General features: G+C 42.2%; 1 protein-coding gene across 2 annotated transcripts in view; it reads right to left on the bottom strand.

The window, feature by feature from the left end:
• The window catches only part of ESR1 (estrogen receptor 1), a 215,894-nt gene that overhangs the window by 162,362 nt on the left and 32,348 nt on the right, over positions 1 to 21,184 (bottom strand). For both annotated transcript variants that reach the window (XM_090041560.1, XM_090041559.1), the window contains one exon: positions 13,456 to 13,646. In XM_090041560.1, the coding sequence (XP_089897686.1) occupies positions 13,456 to 13,646 (191 nt within the window). Of the gene's footprint in view, positions 1 to 13,455; positions 13,647 to 21,184 lie in introns of those variants that run through there.

Genomic DNA, 21,184 nt, shown 5'->3' with positions numbered 1-21,184 from the left:
AACATATCATTCACCATTTTAAAAACACACTGTGTAAAATTAATAAGATTCTGAAAATATTATGCTTTATAGCCGCTTAAATAAATGTGTATAGTTACAGTGGGCTTGCCTGGTTAGCAAAATAATTTAGCGTAATGGCTCTATATAGTTGTAAACCTACATGTTTTCATGATTATACCAATGAATGAAGATATACCTTTATTTAGAAACTTATTGAAGCAGAAGTGGAAAAGTTGATTAAAATTGATCATTTAAAATGAGTGGATTTAAATTACTGATTTAAATGAACTTACCTTGAAACAGCCAAACGCCCCACCTAGGAAAATTAACGTATGGAGGGCACTAAAATACAGAGTCTGCCTCATCTCCATCATGCAAATAACCCTAGACTATATGAATATGTCCACTAACAGTGAGAATACTACTTGCGTAAGAAAGAAGTATTTATCATGATAAAAATAATTTGGAAAGGTATATTTGAAATGAAGAGATAAGAGAGAATTAGGAATGATCTAAACCTTCAAATACCACTGACATCTCTTTCAAAGCATTCTGAATGCTTCATTTAGGCCTAGGAGAACTATCAAAAAATGTTAAAAGTCCTACATTTTCATGTCGGATATAATTTATGTTGATTATGTCAACATAAGCCTGCCCCTGTTCCAGCACACTCCACCATAAAACTGCTTTAGAAGAAGAAAAAGATTAATTATTATATTGTCATTGCTTAACACAGACATTCATAGTACATATAATCTAATGCATTAATTTCTGTTTCATTTGACAGTTATCAGCTCCTAAAATTGCTAAATCCTGGCATTCTGAAAGAGATTAAGATTTTTAGGCACTGACTGCAGCTTTGAGGGCTGTCTACACATTCATTTGAAACTATCCCAAAATTCAAATTGAACATAAAGTTCGTGCTAGCCCTAAGCATCAGTAAAATGCTTTCTGGCCATTTAACCAGGTTAAAACATGTACAGTCATCTACCCCATCTACACACTGCAATGCACCAATGCACTGCATATGGTATTACAATGACTGCTATTTACTGGTGTTAGATACATGATTTTTTAAAAGAAATGGTCAAATAATTATTTTCCTCTTCCCAAACTATTAACATTTTGGCTAGACCATTACTAGACCATTTGGCCTCTATTTTGAACTAAAGAATTCTTTATACCAAACAACAGCAAGTCCAGATTAAATGTTTATTTTGTTCACTCTGTTATTAATATAAACAAGACAAAAACAGTGGAGTCATGAAACATCTTTAAAAAGAAAATACTCAAGGCAAAAGGAGTCAGTGCAGGATGGCTACAATGGTGGCAATCCACAAGGTCTTTCAGGTAGTTGGAGATGCATCCAAAGTATATTATATGTTACAGGCAGGACAATAAAGCAGTTATAGGAACCTTGAGAAATCCTGCTGGAAGAATGTGTGATAATATTTCCCATCTTGTGCATTTGACAAACAAACTACTTTTCATAAACAGTTTTATTTAGTTAGTTAGTTAGTTAGTTATTGTTCTAATTTGAGGGAAGATGGATGTCACTAGGGAAGTCAGTGACTAAAGCCAAAGTAACAGGGAGAACCTGGCATAATCCAAAGGTGTTGCCTCTCCCTAACCCCATTTATGGATCTAGACACATTTTCCCCCAATATTAGATGGCTTCCACATGTAAGAAGACTGCTTGAGAGAGTCCAGAGGAGAGCCACGCGCATGATCAGAGGTCAGGAAAACAGATCTTACGATGACAGGCTGAGAGCCACGGGACTCTTTAGCCTGGAAAAGCGCAGGCTCAGGGGTGATCTGATGGCCACCTATAAGTTTATCAGGGGTGAACACCAGGATCTGGGGGAACGTTTGTTCACCAGAGCGCCCCAAGGGATGACGAGGTCGAAAGGTCACAAACTCCTGCAAGACCGTTTCAGGCTGGACATAAGGAAGAATTTCTTTACTGTCCGAGCCCCCAAGGTCTGGAACAGTCTGCCAGTGGAGGTGGTTCAAGCACCTACATTGAACACCTTCAAGAGTAAATTGGATGCTTATCTTGCTGGGATCCTATGACCCCAGCTGACTTCCTGCCCTTTGGGCAGGGGGCTGGACTCGATGATCTCCCGAGGTCCCTTCCAGCCCTAATGTCTATGAAATCTATGAAATATAAGAACCTATTTCTCCCAAAGAACTCACAAAAACATCCTGCAAAACTTCAAGCAGAGCAAAGATAGCTGCTGGAGCTGGATAGAAAAAGCAGAAACGCAGAGGGCCAAAGCAGCCCTTGTTACCACAGACAATTTTGGTGAGTCTATATCAGAATTCAGGTCTCTCAAATTCTTCACAAAAGTAAAGCTTGGTAAAATGAAAGCCAAGAAAGAAGAAACTGGGAACAGATACACAGACACTGAGAGAAACATGGATTAAATCCTCCAAGACAACATAGAACTCCAAAACACAGTTAATCTGATAGAAAAAAAAAAGAAAAGAAACTTTCAGAGAAAATAGGAGACACACAAAACTATGAAAGGGATTTTATGAAGCATTTGAAAAAGTGATTTTAAAATTCTTAAAAGAAGCACTCCATACCTTTTTAGACTGGAAACAAGCACTTTAATATCCACAGACAGAGCTCACAGATCTCTCTATGCTTCCCAAACACAAATAGACATAGAAGAAGAATTCTAAGAACATATTACCAGTACTTCAAACAAAAATAACAGATTATGAGAAGATCTGCAGAGCTCTCTCCAGTTAAGTTTGGTAGATACAAAGTACTGACTTTCCAAGGTCTATCATACTCCACTCTAAAGAAAAGACACGAGCTGAAAGAGACAACAGCTTGTTTCAGATGAGTAAAAATAAATTAAAGGTTTATTTTACCCTTTTCAGTTTATCTGTACACAAAAGAACAACAATACACTGTAAAGAAGAATGGAGAAGACAGAGTCCTCATCCAATTAAACCATCTAAAAGATAACTCTGAAGCACAAGCAGTTTCAGACGTTGAGATACAAAATAGAAATATAGAGTGATAAATTGTTAACTAAAAAGGAAAGAAGGCTCTAAAGAATAGAGAAAGGAAATAGAACAGAGAGTTTTAAAACTTGGATTTGAAAGAAGACCTGACTGAAAGTGAATAGTATGAATGAACTCTCTAAATATAAGTAAATCCTGCATAGTTTAGTTGCACTTAGAACACTACCTGAAATAATCTGGGAAGAGAAACATGCAAGATTTGAATTGTAAAAGGAAAAGCCTAAAAACCTAAAAAAAAGAGGAAGGAGGGGCAAGAAGGGGAAGAGGAGTGTAGAGGGACCCAAGTCAAGTGGCCACACCAGGGCAAGGCCCAGGTTCCACCCTCTCAACAGGTGGCTAATTCCCCTCCTTTTGTATCTCTCTGAGCATGACTTGGTGTTACTGGAAAACATATTAGGAGATGGTACTTGATAACCTGGGGTCCATTGAGACAATGTGGATCACAATGTCTGCCAGTGTTCTGTGGAGCTCCACCTCCCCTACACCCTACCTATTTCTACTTGGGTGTTGTTGGTGATTGGCGTAGGCAACTGGTCTCATTAGGCATCTAGTTCCACTTCTTAGGCAGACAGGTCCACGTTGGAAAGTAATGCATATACCACTACAATTCACATAATACTGTTTGTGCCTGCTTTAGGCCTCTTGCTGGCCGTGTTGCATACCTTGGTTGTTCTGCCTGAGGTGATCAGGGCACTTTGAGGTGTACCCCTTTCTATGAGCTGAGTCTGAGTAGGCTTGCTTGTCCCAGGCCAAGCCCCTTGGATAATTTGGGGTCACAAGTACCACAAAACCCTGGGGGCTCCTAAGTGTACCTGACTTCCAGCATCTGGGTAGTGATCAGGATTCCAAGTAGAGGGTCAATGACTTGCTGGCCCTCAATCCAGATCCTTCGTTCTTGTGGGGAAACATGGCATAAGCTACTGCCTGTGTCAGTGTTCCCCCTTTATCTAGAGCAGGTGCTTTTTTATATCAGAAGCTCCAGGTTGACTTGGGCCAGTCTGGATCTCTGCCTGCTCCCACATGCCCTCTGCTCACCACCAGGTGTGGAGAGCCCCAGAGGGGCTCATCTGCTTTTGCACCTGTGGCTCCTGGGCCCTAGGTGGCATTGGCTGCTCCAGTCATCTGCCTGCTTTGATGGCTGGCCTCTGTGCCTGCATGGTGCCCAGGCTCTGGCTATTGTTCTTGCTCTGGCCTGGGAAAGAGGCTAGCTGAGAGCCAGCTATTTGCCTTACCCTAGGAACAGGGTAGCAGCGGGGCACCTTGTCTTCCTGTGGGCTCACTGCTCTCCTGCCAGACCAGCTGTGAGCCCACTGCCTGCAGGGCATGCCAGCAATTGTCGCCCTGGTAAGTATGCGGCTCAGCCTGCTACAAGGAGACAAATGCAATTTCATATGGTACATGCCCCACTAGAGAAGATGACCTGATATGTGGCTTCCTCCCTCTCCCAGAGCTGGTCTCTTAAGTCCATAAATGATGCCATGACTGCACCAGAAGTGTCAATCTAGGGACATCCAAGGAGAAGTTCACCACAGCAGAGAGTCAGTTATGCCACTGACTTTACTGGGGACAATAGTGAATCTTCACATTTTAGAGATGGACAAAAGTGAAAAGGGTGAGTTAGCAGGGACTGTTTTGGAATAGAGTAGGGAGAGATGAAGAGGCTGGGGAAAAACAAAACATTTTAAATATTGTTGTGATCAGTGTTAAAGGTGTTTGTTGTTCTTGTGCATAGAGGGAAGGCTTTAGGATAGGTAAGATGGGAAGGATGGGGTAAAAACAAAATTCTTCAGATCCAAAATAATCCATCATAAAAGAAAGAAATTAGTTTTACAGATAGACTTTTAAAACAGATCCAAAGAGATATTAATAACTAATAAGGTAAAACTATAAATTCACAAAAGCTAAATCAATAGGTACCAGCCTCCTACTCTTGTCATGTCTAATAAACCCACATATATACTCACTATACTATAATATGCAAGAGCCCTTTAAAAAATGTTAAAAGGAGGAAACTGCTCCAATGAAGGTGGAGCACCATACTTGTGCTTCATCCAAGAAGCCTACCTTACAGCAGAACAGTGGAGCTGCATAGAACCCAGGTAGTTCCACCTGCTGTATCTATTACTGATTAAATTGAAGAGAAGAGGAACTGCAGTTATCATAGCAAAACATATTACCTTTTCAGCTAAAGGAAAAATATATGTATAATGAAGACAGATGTATACATATTAAAGGTACTATAAACAATAGAATGTTAACTTTAGGAAGCATATATGCAGCTAATCAGGACCAGATGTCTATCTTCAGAAAAGTTGGTCAAACTTTAGAAAAATGTAAAGATGGAGATGTTACATTGGGAAGAGGCCATAACTGTGGCATAGACCCAAAAATCTGATGAAAGTATAAGAAAGAATAGAACATCAGGCACAATATTAACATTATTAGTAGATACTCATGAACTTCAGGATTCCTGGTGATGCTTAAATCCAAAAAGAAAGAGACTTCTCTTTTTATGAAACACCACACAAAATACAGACATTAATAGATATGAACTTGATCTCCAAATCATTGCTTAATAATGCTACAACAACAAAACAAGGTGGAACTGTCTGGTCAAGCCATGCAGTTTCTTTTTAGACCACTGCAGTTATTACCAGTGCTGTTACTTACTAGAGATTGGGAGAATATACCAAAAATGAAAACTTGGTGTTTCCATATCTCATTTCTGTCTGATCATGAGAGCATTTGAACTATTAGAAAGGAAATCATCTACACTCCACTAAGAACAATATAAACAAAATTGAAAGGAGTATTTTATGGGAGTGTTGTCTAGCTTGTGGCCTGCTGGTGGTATGTGACCTTGCAAAGGTTAATCTGTAGCCCTGCAGATCTGTAGCCCCTCCCACCCAGTCACCAGTTTCTCCATCTCTCCAGGATCCCCTCCCTCCTCCAGCTTCCATTTCTACTCCCTACCCCATGGTGTGGGGCAGTGCAGTGTGCAGTACAAGAGAAGCCAGAGACCTGGAGTACCTGTGCAACATGTTGCAGCAGGAGACACTCACCTACATGACGTGATACCGCCAGGGGAAACACTTATAGGTTGCACTGGTGAGGTCCCCACTGGTGCAGCCTGTGGGGTGTGACACCTCTGGCTGCTTAGAAGGTGGACTGCCTTGTTTTTGGGATGCTTTCAAGGCTATAATTAAGAGCAGTCTAATAGGTAAAGAGTGAGGTAGAGAGACTTAAAAAAAATGATATGAGATTAATCAATCATAGAGAGTATATAAAATTTGACAGAAACTCAAAACAAGTGAGATACATTACTTTTCTTTCTATCCTTTCAGACTAACTGAAAGGATAGAAAGAAAAGTGATAAACTATTAGCAAATAATGTAAAAACATTAAATAACAATAAAATTATACCACCTGTCTGGAGAGCTCCACATTATTTAGCAATCGGCTCAAGAATTATTATAAGCCTCTTTATTCTTTAGATCTAGTACATCTAGTACAAAATGAATATGAGTCACCAATGTGATGAGGTAATAAGTAAGGCTAACTGCACTCTTTCTTACATTAGCAGATGCATCACAAGCAGGTCTAGGGAGGTGATACTTCCCCTCTATGTGGCATTGGTGAGGCAGCAGCTAGAGTACTGCATCCAGTTTTGGGCACCGCACTTCAAGAGGGATATGGATAACCTTGAGAGGGTTCAGAGGAGGGCTACTCATATGGTTGAGGCAGCCGTGGGTAGGATCCTATGAAGACAGACTGAGGGACCTGAATCTCTTCAGCCTCCACAAGAGAAGGCTGAGAGGTGATTTTGTGGCTATCTACAAACTCATCAGGATGGGGGGAGGGTCAGCAGGGAATAGGGGATTCTCTGTTTACCAGGACGCCCCTCAGGATTACTAGAAATAACGTCCACAAACTGAAGGAGAGTAGATTTAGATTGGACATAAGGAAGAAATTATTTATGGTGAGGGTTGCCAAAATATGGAATAGGCTTCCAAGGGAGGTGGTGCTTTCCCCTACCTTGGAAGTGTTCAAGAAGAGACAAGACAAGCACCTAGCTGGGGTTACTTAACCCCAGCACTCTTTCCTGCCTAGAGCTGGCGGTCAGACTTGATGATCTACAAGGTCCCTTCCAACCCTAGAAATCTGTTAAATCTATAAAATCTATGAATCCTAAGCAAATACAGGACTATCTAATTGAAGCAAATTTGGCTAGGTTACAACTTGTAGACCAAGGGGTTTTAGAAGAGAATGTTAAACCGGAATTGATACTAAATATAATAGTATCTCTTAAAAATGGTAAATCTCCAGGTCCAGATGGGTTTCATCCAGAGCTACACTTTTTTTAGAGCAGGATTAGTATATCCAGCATCAGGCAGAAGGGAGGCCAGGGTAGAACCTTAAGGCAGTTTTACACATGCTCCAAGGGTGGGGGACGGAGCTTTACTTAGAGCGGCTCTGGGTGCACCATAATTAACTTACTGCCACATCTCCTTTATCAGTGCCCCTGTACTTAAAAATGGCAATGGGAGCATTTAAACTAAAGCTCATTCAGTCAGGCTCAGAGAGAGGCACAAGAAGTGTGGATGCAAGCCCGTCATGTCCCTGCACCCCAACAGCCATGGAGTACCCCTGCTGACCCCCAGCACAGCCAGAGGTAAGCAGGGCCCATAGTGGGAGGGGACTAGTATAGTTCAGCTGTGGGGAGGCAGCTGAGAGGAGCTGAGGAGGGTCTTGCACCACCCTGGCTCCTACTTCGCCCAGGCCCTCAGGGAGCTATGCAACCAGAGCCATCCCTACTCTCCCTAAAATGAAACACAGAATGGTCATCATGGGAGACTCCCTCCTGAAGGGGACTGAGGGAGCAATCTGCCACCCCAACCCCTTAGCCTAGGAGATCTGCTACTTCCCAGGGGCCCGCATCTGGGACATAGCGGAGAAGATCCCAAAAATTATCTGGCCCTCCAATCACTGGCCTATGCTTCTTATCCATGTGGGCATGAATGACACAGCTCAGAGCAATCCTGCTAAACAAACTGATTATGATCTCATAGGGATAATGGAGACCTGATGGGACTCTACCTGTGACTGGACCACAGGTATAAATAGCTATACCTTGTACAGGAGAGATCATGTGGAAAAAAGGGGCAGGGGGATGGCTCTCTATGTCAAGGAAAGCTACATATCCCTGCAAGCTGACATTGGCACCCAGGGTGGATGATTGGAGACTCTCTGGGTCAAAATCTATGGTGAACAAGGCACAGGAGACACAATGGTGGGAGTCTACTACAGACTTCTTAGTCAGGATCAAGAGCTTGACCAGGAATTTGCCAGGGAACTAGCTCAGACTGCATGCTCCCAGTGCATGGTTGTCATGGGAGATTTCAACTATCCTGACATCTCATGGGAAGAGCACTCGGCTAAATCTGAATGGTCACAAAGCTTCTGCACGTGTGTGGATGAGTTCTATCTGACTCAAGAAATCTATGGACCAACAAGAGGCAAAGTGCTGCTCAACCTGGTACTGGCAATGGGGGATGACTTAATCCATGACCTAATGATCAAAGGGAAGCTGGGAGACAGTGACCATGAGTTGATCACCTTCACCATCCTCCATAAAGCTGGCAAGTCAGTCAGCAAAGCAGAAGTCCTCAACTTCAGAAAAGCCAACTTCAACAAGCTCTGGAGGCTTGTTGGTGAGGCCGTAAGGGACCATGACCCAAAGGAGAGGGGAGTTCAGGAAGAGTGGTTGCTCATCAAGGGAGTGATCCTGGAAGCTCAAGCAAAGTCTATCCCCTCTTAGAGGAAAGGCAGCAAAAGGGCACAGCAACCGGGAACTAGTAGACCTCCTGCATCTAAAAAGGAAGACCTATAAAAGATGGAAGACTGGATCCACCCCAAAGAAGGAGTACTCTGCTCTGATCTGGACCTGTAGAAAGCAAACCAGGAAAGCCAAGGCTGCAACTGAACTCCAACTGGCTACACGTATCAAGGACAATAAAAAGTCCTTCTTTAGATATGTGGGGAGCCAGAGAAAAAGCAAGGGTAACCTTGGATCCCTGCTAAACCATATGGGACAACTGACAACCAATGCCCAGGAAAAAGCCCTCCTGCTTAACAGGTATTTTGCATTGGTTTTTCACCGGGCCCAAGGGATGGCCCTGCTCAATATGGTACAGAGTGGCCAGGGCAAGGGAGAACTATTACCCTTATCAATGTTAACCACTTCAAGAGGCTGGACACCTTCAAGTCAGCTGGCCCAGACAGCTTGCACCCCAGGGTACTTAAAGAGCTGGCAAGCATCATAGCTCTGCCCATGGCATAGATCTTCAAGAACTCATGGCGCTCAGGCAAAGTGCCCAAAGATTGGAAGAAGGCCAATGTGGTGCCTATCTTCAAGAAAGGGAGGAAAGTAGATCTGGGGAACTACAGACCCATCAGCCTGACCTCTATCCTGGGGCAGATCTTAGAAAAAATCATCAAAGAGACCATTCTTGACAAACTGGCTGAAAGCAACTTCCTGAGGGATAGCCAGCATGGGTTTGTGGCAGGTAGGTCTTGCCTAACCAATCTCATCTCCTTCTACAACCAGGTGACATATCACGAGGATAAGGAAGAAGAGATTGATATCACTGATTTTAATAAAGCTTTCAATCTGCTATCCCATGATCATTTTATAGAAAAACTGGCCAACTGCAGCCTCAACTGCATCACAGTCCACTGGCTGGGGAATTGGCTCCAAGGTCGGACCCAGAGAGTGGTAACTGAGAGAAGTCAAACATTGTGGTGTGCCATGACCAGCAGGGTCCCCCAAGACTCCATCCTTGGGCCTATTCTTTTCAACATCTTCATTAATGATGTGGACATCAACATCAGAAACAGACTGACCAAGTTCGCTGATGACACCAAACTTTGGTGTAAAGGGTCCACACCCAAGGACAGGATGGTGATCCAGGCCAACCTTGACAGGCTCCGAAAATGGGCAGACCAAAACCTGACGGCCTTCAACACCAAAAAATGCGTGGTACTCCACCTTGGGAAGAAAAATCTGCAGCATACTTATAGGTTCAGCAGTGCAACACTTGCTAACACCACAGCCAAAAGGGACTTGAGGGTTACTATTGACCATACGATGAATATGAGCCATGAATGTGATGTTGCAGCCAGCAAAGCAAGCAAAACTCTGGCTTGCATCCATAGATGCTTCTCTAGCAAATCCCAGGATGTCATCCTCCCACTGTACTCGGCCTTGGTGAGGCCACAGCTGGTGTGCTGCATCCAGTTCCTGGCTCCATAATTTTAAAAGGGTGTGGAGAAGCTTGAGAGAGTCCAGAGGAGAGCCACACACATGATTAGAGGGCAGGAAAACAGGCCTTATGATGAGAGGCTGAGAGCTATGGGACTCCTCAGCCTGGAAAAGCGCAGGCTCAGGGGGGACCTGGTGGCTGCCTATAAGTATATAAGGGGTGTATATCAGGATCTGGGGGAACACCTGATCACCAGAGCGCCCCAAGAGATGATGAGGTCAAACGGTCACAAACACCTCCAAGACAGTTTAAGGCTGGACATAAGGAAGAATTTCTTTACTGTCTGAGCCCCCAAGGCCTGGAACAGATTGCTGCCAGAGGTGGTGCAAGCACCTACTCTGGACTCCTTTAAGAGTCAATTGAATGTTTATCTTGCTGGGATCCTGTGACCACAGATGACTTCCTGCCCCTGGGGCAGTGGGCTGGACTCGATGATCTTCTGATGTTCCTTCCAGCCCTAATGTCTATGAAATCTATGAAATCATTCAACGAATTTTCATTAAGCACCCCAACCACCATTTTTAAGGATGGGAATGCTGATACATGAGACCCAGGAGGCTGCTAGAGTGTGGCAATTGCCATGCTCCAGCAGACTCGATTAATTAAGTCCAGCACACTGGAGCAGCCTCCATGTTCATGTATAGGCACCGTTAGAGACTAAATGGTTCAGAGAGGCATGAGCTTTCATAAGCAAAAACCTACTTTGTCAGATGGCAAACAGATTTAGAATGCATTCAAAATATAAAATCAGAGATGCGTGGAAAATAGTGAGAATTGTTTTATACAGAGTTTCGAGGGAAAAGAAAGAGGAATCATTAAGCAAATCACGTATAGAGAAGAAAAAACCCAGAAGCTTTATATCAACTATGAAACATAAAGAGCTATTTTCAGACTGAAAAGAAATGAGGAAAAGAACACAAGACTGTCTTTGCTGGATACTGACTTGAGTTAAAAGACCACCATTGATGGAAGACCTGTACCTTTACATACGCATTAGGGCAGCAGTCAGCAGCCTTTTGCTGGTTCAGGCTGAAGCTTGCAACATATCTGTGACTGCAGGCTGGAAGCCTCTGCTACCTAGAGCGGTCACCTACCTGCATTCACCCTTGCTGCAGATACTCAACTCCTCTGCACAAAGAGAGGCACAGACCCCTTGGAGCAGCAAGGTCCACAGTGAAAAAGAGCACTAAGGAGGGCATGTATGGCACAGTGCAGCAGCTGCAGCCCTGTGTCAACAATCCCCCCCGCCATGCCAGATCACCAAATCAGCCCTTCACAGGTCAGATCAAATCACTTTGCAGGCTGAATCTGGCCTGAAGGGCATTAGTTTCTGACTCCTGCCTTAGGGAATTGGATGCATCTTAAATGTTAAATTAGTTATTGGATAAGTTGAGTTCACTAATAAATAATGTGGAGTTTTCTGTTTTGGTTTTTTTAGCTGTGCTAATTTATGTGGGTTCTTGCACTGGAACAAAATGGAAGAAATCTCAGAGCATCAATTTATACATGAACATGCTTTGCTTCTGCCAAATCTTATGTATGTAGACAGCCTGGCTCAAATAGTACCGCTAGCAATAATGATAAGCAAAATTTATATGCATCCAACCTGTCACCTCTGGCTTTACATACGTATATTCAAGTCAGCTCTTAACCTTCTCTTGGATAAACCAAATAGACTGATTCTTAAGTATCTCACTATAAGGCAAATTTTCAAGACCACAAATCATTCTTGTAGCTCTTTTCTGAACTGTTCCCCTGTAATTTTTCAACAATGAAGTAGTGTCTGAAAATTCAAGTCTGCAAGCTTCCCAAATGAATTCTCTGCCACTTGTGTTCAAGGACTCACTCCATTAATATAAGGCAATCAAGGAGGCTCTTTTCTATTTTACCCACCTCTCATAAAGGATGCTATTCCATCTCAGTTTTCATTGCCACCTATAAAAGCTCTTCACACAGAACTTAGATCCTTGAAGGGATGCAGTGGAAGCCAATTTGTTGGAGGAGTAGTGGCAATGATAAAGGACAAAAGACTTCTTTCAAGGATCCCTCCCCATGCTCTGTAATGGAGAGTATACTGATTGCAGGAATAGAGCCCCATGGCACTTCTTTTAAGATCCTCTCCTTCTATATCCTCCATGTATATAGAAAAAAGTTATTTTCCATCTCATTTGTAACTAAGGTCTCAAATGGTAAATACTTAGCTAGGATCTCTCTCTTCTACCCCTCATAGATTAAATGAATCAATCTAGATTTACCAAGAGGACTGAATTCCACTCTACCTCTATCCAATTCCCCTTATAACTAAGACATGGTTGTAACAGCTATCTTTCCTAAAGATCACTTAAAAAGGAAGCTAGGACTACAAGTAATTATTAATTAACCACTAATATTCAAATCCTTCCACCTAAATCTCTTCTGGAGTCAACCTTTCTCTGAAAGGTAAAAAACTTTTCCCTCATACCTGCACTTTTCCTAAAAAAAAATTTTTAAAAATGGAGAAACCTTAGCAAAATGCTGTTATATACTCAAACATTTAACCTTGATGGTAACTAAGCAACAAAAGATACATTCTTATCTTATGGCAGGGGGTAGGAATAGTTTCTTTCAACGTTTTGCTCAAAACTTGCTTGAAACAAGCCATAGCAGCCTTTGTACCTGCATATAACTGAGGGATCTCTAAAGGCAAATAGGCATCACTAAAGTTTCATGCTTAGTTTACATGTATTTGGAAAAGAAACAAGTTGTCTTATTGTCCTGTCCGGACGTAAAACCAATATTGGGTATGATTTTCAAATAGGACATATAGTTTCTTACCCAGCTTTGGAGCCGAGTGGAACAAAATCCCAGGAAGTCAAGACACTTGTCCAAGCTCAGAGTGAGAGAGAGATATTGGACCCAGGAACATTGTATACTAATTGAATTGCTATTAGCAGATATATGCTATTCACACAACTGACACCTAAACATGAACAAGTGAACACATGGCATGTCATTTTGAAAAAAAAACACAGGGTTTTATTTTCCTGGGACCTTCATATTCACTCAGTTTTCCTGAGAAAAAGGAATTCATTGATTTACTGCAACAAGTTATTACCTTGAATACTTCTTTTGAAGAAAGCCTTACAGCCCTCACAAGACCAAACTCCATAATGGTAGCCTGAAGCATAGTCATTGCACACAGCACAATACCGAGTCTCCTTTGTGGATTCCATGGACAGGCTCGCTTTTTCACTGGTGCTGGACATCCTCTCCCTGCCACTCTGACGCCTGTTATCTGCACCTGGCCTGCAAAATTAATATTTGGCAAATTAATTGACATTAAAAGTCTTATCCCCTCCTGAAAACCAATCAAAGAGACCACAAGCAGCTCTACTTTACACAGTAAATCTTATTTCTAAGATAATATTTAATCACCTTCTTGCATTTTCTACTATATATATAAGCATATATAAATATGCAGTGTGTGTGTGTGTGTTTGTGTGTGTGTGTGTGTGTGTGTGTGTGTGTGTGTAAAATAAGCTGAGGAAAAAGTGTTTCTGGGATCTCACTACCAAAGATGATTTTATCAGTAAATCGTACCTTGAAAAATCAGCTAGTCATTTTATAACATAACCTGAATGTTCTCAAGAAATTATAATGAATTCAAAACATCAATAGGTAGTTCAATGTACTGCTCAGTAACACCGCAGCATCAGTAATCAATGGTACAGCATTTTTGGGGGGGAGGGGGAGGTGAGGCAGGGGAAAGCAGGACAAGTGGCATCCAGGACACCACACCCAGGCACTGGTTCAGAAGAGGTGCTAAAACAGCAGGTCCCAGGCAGCCTGTACACCAGTGCAGCTCATTTTGGGGAAACTTGAGCCAAAGTGGCAGCAGCCCATGCTGCCACTGCTGCAGCCCCTGTATGAGCAGGTAGGCACTCACTCTGCACCTTCTCCCCCAACATTGCCTAGTGTTGCCCATAATCTAAGGTTATGCATTTGTACAGCATAATTCCTGCAAGCATTAGCAGTCTGAAAATCCTAGGCTGAGAGCTAGAATGGCTGGGATATTCAGTATGTGTATCTTTGAGCCATTTAAAACAATCATGCCATTTAAACAAAAAGAGACGTATCTCTTCTAAGAATCATTAAATTATGAAGTAAGGCAAATGCTTCTTCTGAGGCCAGCAGTACTGTGTTCTTTTGAATTACACCCCAGTCTCACTATCATGCCATTTTCAGGAGTTATAAACAGCTATTCAGAAAAAGAAAATTCACTGAGTGTTGTTAAACAGCGAGGTTGACGTTTTAAGAAAGAAAACATCTTATAGAACATAGCATAGGTTGCATTATCAAATTAAAATAAGCAAAACCCCGTGGCAACTATATGAGGTATTGGAAGTATTTTCTTATGGCAAGATGTTCCTATTGATGAGAATGGCTGGTGATGCTTGTTCCTTCCCTTATTCCAAGCTTTCTGAGTTATGTCAAATATTTATTCTTACGGGGTTTTGCCTTCAAGTGTTTTTTAACCATCATTATAGAACCAGGATGCTGCCAGCCATGGTCCTCTGCTTTACCTGTGGCAGATTAGAGTGTTATGTCTTGTGGTTGTTTCAGGACTGACTGTGTAGTTTTGGTAGTAGATTAGGCAAAGGGTTTATATAGGATGGTTTGGATAGGGATGATCCCACTTCAGGCAGGGGGATCAACTAGATTGACCTCTGGAGGTCCCAGCTGTACTTACCTATGATTCCATGATACATTATATTAGGTTAATAGGACCATATGTTTATCTCAAACTGTGATTAGAATTGTCCAGCAAACAATATTCTACTTGCAAATAAAATTTAAGACGCTAGAAATTGTTTTTATTCCTTACTGGATGAAATGGAAGCTTTTTGAAATTTAGGCTGAGAGAGAGAGTCTGGCTGTATTTTAATAAAATCATTACAAAAACTTATTAGATGCATGAAAAAGTTACAAATTCAAAAACCATTACCCATCTGCCATAATATAAGCACATATCCAATGGCCTATCATCTAATAAATCTATCCAAGTCCCAGAGAAAAGTAAACTACCTTTACTCCCAACTAAGATGAAAACCACTTAAAACTAAAAAGAGGGAACTTTAATAATCCCAGAGCAGCCAATTTCCATTGTTTTGATGGTTGTATTTTTAAAAACCAACAGACACAGAATGGGGGAAGGGAGTGGTTTGGGGGAGAACCAAGAGATAATGGCTGAAAAATGCCTGAAGAAAAATAGATTGCGCTAGAAGAGCCACTAAAAGCTATAAAAGACCAGCTCCTCTGCATCCCAGAAGAGCACAACGCAGTCACTTCTAGAGAAAAAGATGCATAAACAATATAGCAATAGCTCCATGAAGTACTTTTCAATGGATACCACCATTTTCTTCACAATTGGAAACATATTATATAAATCTAGCATGCTGCATAGATCCTCTACCAAAAGCTTGTATTCTCCATACCAAGTCAAGAGAAGCAGCAAACATGGGGGAATGGCCTACTTTAAGGACATGCCTAGAGAATAAATTATGGCCTAAGCCACTAAAAGTAAATTCAGTAAAAAAACAAAAAAACCCTGAAAACCACACGCAAATCATGCCAACTACCTGGCCTATTAGCACCACAATCCAGAATCAGAGCAATAGGCATGGAAAAAAATCATTCCTGTGATCTGTTATATAGTATTGCCAGCTCTCATGATTTTTAGGGTTGTTTTTAAAATCTGCGTTTCGGGAATGTGAAAAACTTAGCTCTTTCTTTTATATATACTTATATTTATGTACATATATAAAAGAAAGAGCTAAGTTTTTCTCATTCCCAAAGTGTAGACTTGAAGAACAATGCCAAAAAGCATGAGAGTTGGCAACGCTGGCTGTAGCACACTTGAAGAAGGAAACTGTTCAGGCTGCCCTAGAAGGACCAACTTCACCTTTGGTAAAAAAACTTAGCAAATCCAATGCAGAGTGAAAACAACTTTATCAAGAATAATATCTCCTGAAAACCACATCATGTTAGCAACCCAGGCCCTTCTACATATGCAAGTAAAGGCCATGCATGATGCACACAATCATACCTCTTGCCATGCCACCCATGCATGGCAGAAGTGATTGTGGGATCATATATTAGATTCTATCATGCCTTACTGCCAGCACAGGACTCCCCCTGCACCAGCAAGAAACAAGCTCCCACAGCTAGGAGTCCCCTCAACTGAGGAGCACCTAGCTGCGGAGTGGCCCCATGTACCCCCTGCAGATGGAAGATGCAGCTGCTGCAGTGTCCCAGGCCCACGGTTAGGCAAACCCAATCAGCTGACAGGACTTCCAGCCACAGGGGAGACACTGCTACACCTGCAAATTAAAGCTGTAAACCAGCCAGCTATAAAGTTATACATATATTCAAGGTCTAAGTTCATAGCTGGTTTTATCATCACTTTTTTATGAAGCAATATGTACTCTGCACATGTAGCTGGTGTCAGTTAATTGAGCAATTAACCATCTAATTGTGCAATACCTGTAACGTGTAGAAAGTAACAATAATATGGACCAATTTTATTACATTTGCTACAATCATGGAAATGGCTACTAGACTCCTAGAAACAGAAGACCCCTTGTGGCAGGATTATAAAAAAGAAGGTTGAGGAAGCAGCCCTACAAATTCAGTCACCCACACAACAGCTTCAGCCATAAAACTCCTTGCAGGAAAAAATAAACATGTAACAGCTCAAAATTCAAGCAGCCAAGATCCAAGGAAAAAATTCCAGTCAAAACCAAACACCCTACCCCCCGAAAAAGCAAAAGGTATCTCCAAAGAACATACTCACCCAGACACTACAACAGCTGCAAAATCTGTAATAGAAAGGTAACAACTTTTCTCCTGAGAGCAAGAGGACCTTGACTCCTTCCACAATGGACAGACGAAAAATGTTCTGCTTCAGCCCAGGTTGGCCATCCCAGGAAAAAAAAAAAAAAAGACCCGAAAGGACATTTTACAACCTTTTAAAAAGTTGAGGTGGGATCTAAAATTGTACTTGTGCCACAACAGTGATGAATTATTAATAACTTGCACCTGCACCAGAAGGAATGTGGAGGTAAGCACCACTTCCCTTCAGCAAACTCCCCTCCAATTTCTCCAAAACTCCCTCTCAACTCTGACCCATAATATCATCAAGCCCCAATATTATTCCTACTGCATTTGAGTCAGTGCTTATGGAATTAAAACACTGTCTGGCACTGATTCATGAAGCCAATCCGTTTACAGAGATATGGAAATAGCTGCAACTGAAGGGGCTGATACAGAACTGTGGCTACAACGATAAATTCTCTATCATTAACGGTGCAAAAATGGCCCTTTTTTATTCCAGGAAGATGGATACCTCATATATTATACTAGGATTTGTAAGACTTTTGAAAAGAAATATAATTTGGTCCTCCATTTTCAGACCAAGTTTGAAAACTTAGAATAATCTCTCTCAAATAGATTGGAACAAAAACCCCATTGAAAATATACAGAAACATTCCATAGATGTGTATCCAGATGTGTATCCTGGAACTATTCAACATAACTGTCTCCACAAGATTTACCAAAGCACAGCTGAGGCACTAACATGAAGCTAGGACAGGAAGGCAAATGTCAGATTTAAACAGGACAAGGTTCTAGACATAGTCTACTACAGAACACTTTGGGGAAAAATATGTCTAAAAAAGGAAGGAAGCTGCTACTGACAATAGATGTTACCCAATAGACATTGCTATTTATTTATTTACTTAGACTTTCATTGTGGTTATTTTTACTCTACATGTATTCTGCATTTTACTGGATACATTTTTAAAATAGCATATAATAAATCTTAAAAATAAACCCCAGAAAACAAATATAACCCAAGGGCAGCCTCCCTGGTTTCTCTCCCCACAACTGACACCACTTAAACATCCCCTTTAGGAAAAGCTTAGAAAAAATAATTTGTCTCGTGGAGTCATCATCTAGGGACAGACATTACACATAAACCAGTTTAAGTGATCAGAAACTGGTTTAAACCTGTAACAGAACAGATGTTCAGTGCACATAAATCAGTTTGAAAATGGCTGAAACTGGTTTGAGATAAACCTGGTTGAATGTAGTATCAGACTTAACTGATTTGGGTCAAACCGGTTTATGCAATGTCTGTCCCAGACCCCTTGCTGGTTTAAGTTAAACCAGACTCCCCCAGCATCCTGGCATGCTCTCTGGGCTGGGCAGGGCTCTCTGCTCCACAGCAGAGCTGGACCCTCCCCTCTGCTCCCTGGCTGGAGTTCAGCACAGACTGCAGGAGTCTGCCTGGCTTCCCCCTGCTCCCCCCTCCCCTCCCCACTCCCTGCTAAGCAGGGATTCCCCCCTCCCCTCTGCCTTACACAGACACGTCTCAGCATTAGCTAGCAGACCACATGCTGGCTACGGTCCATGCTGTGGCAGATGGGACAAAGGCAGAATCAACAGGTAGCTGGTAATGTCCCTTTGTTGTTTTCTTAATGGGGTGATAAACACTGAGTTAGGGGTGATAAACACTGTGTTAATTCACTGTGTTATCAATTCCCTGCTGGGCTCATCAGAAGTGGGGGGAATGATCCCTCCCTAATCAGAGCATCCTGCTGGGGCCTGGCAATGCCCCCCCCCCCACCTCAGCTCAGCACTGTAGAAGGGAAGGGAGGGCTGCTCTAGCACCTCCCCCCATCCCCAGCTTCTAGCCTGAGCCACTGCAGGCATGTACCTGCATTTCTGGGATGTCTGTGCAGTTACAAACTGATTTAGCCTAGCCAGGTTAGACTAACCTGCAAAGATTGAATCAATTCAGGCTCAGGCTTTTTGAATGTCTGTATTAAACCCTAAATGAGAAAATGAGAAAACTCACTAGTGCCTTCGACCTAGCAGGTACAAAGTGCTAAAGAATCTTAAGGCATAAGCCCAGAGTGTTTAAACTGTACTAAACTGAAGTAAGGACTTCTTCTGTTCATAAACTCATAGGCATCTATGATAAGAAGTTTCATGGTTTGCTGAGGGCAAGAGCACATGTGTTAGAGGGAGCAGAGACCATCAGTTTGTGTGGCAGAAGACTACTACATCTCCATCTCTGCAACGTTAACATGCAACTGTTAAGCTTTTGTAATTTGGGGCTGAAATTCTCAAGTATATCAATCCACAAGGCCAATCTTATTTGAAGCATGATTGAGGCCTAGTAGAAATACATTGTATAGCTATATTTATGGTTTACAGAAGTGCCATCCTACTATCCAAAATGAAATTGGTACAATTCTAGAATGTGAATTTCCACCTGATGCAAAAAATGTTTATAACAGGTGATTTGGACAAAAATTAAACCTTTTTTTGTAAATTAAGTTAAATTTTAAAACTTCTTATAAACTACACAAGATGCATTTATAGAAAGCTATTGCAAGGGGGAAAAGAGAATGCACAAAATAGAAACTGGCAAGTAAATTAAATGACACAAAACAGTAATTTGAGATGACAGATATAGCTAGTCTGAAAAGGTTACATTCTATCTAAATGAAACAAGTAGACTTTGAAGAGATACCCTGCATTTTTTAGAATTATAATTAAACTAATTGTAACAACCTATGTATCAGACAGTAAATTGATATTTAAGAGCAATGAAAGTGCCATCTCATAATGATAGTAAGACCTTGCAGTCAGGACTCTCTGGTTCTATTCATCTTTCTGTCAGCAGATTGCTGCCTGACCTTGGGCAGGAAAAGTAATCTCTCTGGCTGCAGTCTGTCCTGCTATAAAAATGATGATAATAAATATTTGGCTTAGGTGATTATAAGGCACCTCGTGGCTTGGTATTTACCTTACAGAAAAGCTGCAAAAATTCTAAGTGCTGTACCAACATCATCAACTTCATAGAATCATAGAATCATAGAAGTCGGGTCAGAAGAGACCTTGTAGATCTTCAAGTCCAACCCCCTGCCTGGGCAGGAGAAAAACTGGACTCAGATGACTCCAGCCAGGAAGGCATCAAGCCTCGTCTTAAAGACCCCCAGGGTAGGGGCCAGCACCACTTCCCTTGGAAGTTGGTTCCAGATCCTAGCCACCCTGACTGTGAAGTAGTTCTTGTGGATGTCTAATCTAAACCTACTCTCCAACAACTTGTGTCCATTGTTCCTTGTTATGCCAGGGGGAGCTAAGGGAAACAAGGTCTCTCCCAAACACTTCTGGTCCCCCCTAGTGAGTTTATAGACGGTCACCAGGTCCCCCCTCAGCCTTCTCTTGTGAAGGCTGAACAGGTTCAGGTCCCGCAGTCTCTCATTGTAGGGTCTGCCCTGTTGTCCCCGGATCATGCGGGTGGCCCTCCTCTGGACCCTCTCAATGTTGTCCACATCCCTCCTGAAGTGGGGCGCACAGAACTGGACACAGTACTCCAGCTGTGGCCTGACCAGCATCACGTAGAGGGGGAGGATCACCTCCTTGGCCCTACTTGAGATGCACCTGTGGATGCCCGACAAGGTCTGGTTAGCCCTGCCAGCCGTGACCTCGCATTGTCGGCCCATGTTCATCTTGGAGTCACTATTCCAACAGGGCATTTCCTCTGGTGGGATTGTGCACCTCCTTCAGTTATACTCAAAACAGAGTCTGCAAATGATGTGGCAGCTATGGATGAACCCAGCATTCATTAGGTTGAGACTAATTCACCATGTAGCTCAAGCAAATACTTGTCGACCAGTGCCCACAGACCCAGATCTTTCCCTCCTTTCAGTATGAAAAATGAAGGGTTTGGTTTTTCCCATAATATAGGTTCATTTCCAAATTAAAACATAGTT

Source organism: Crocodylus siamensis, chromosome 1 (genome assembly GCF_052110815.1).
Source record: "Crocodylus siamensis isolate JL-2025a chromosome 1, ASM5211081v1, whole genome shotgun sequence".
Lineage (NCBI taxonomy): Eukaryota > Metazoa > Chordata > Crocodylia > Crocodylidae > Crocodylus > Crocodylus siamensis.
Note: the sequence above shows the minus strand (reverse complement) of the source record. Positions and strands in the feature narration are given on the sequence as shown.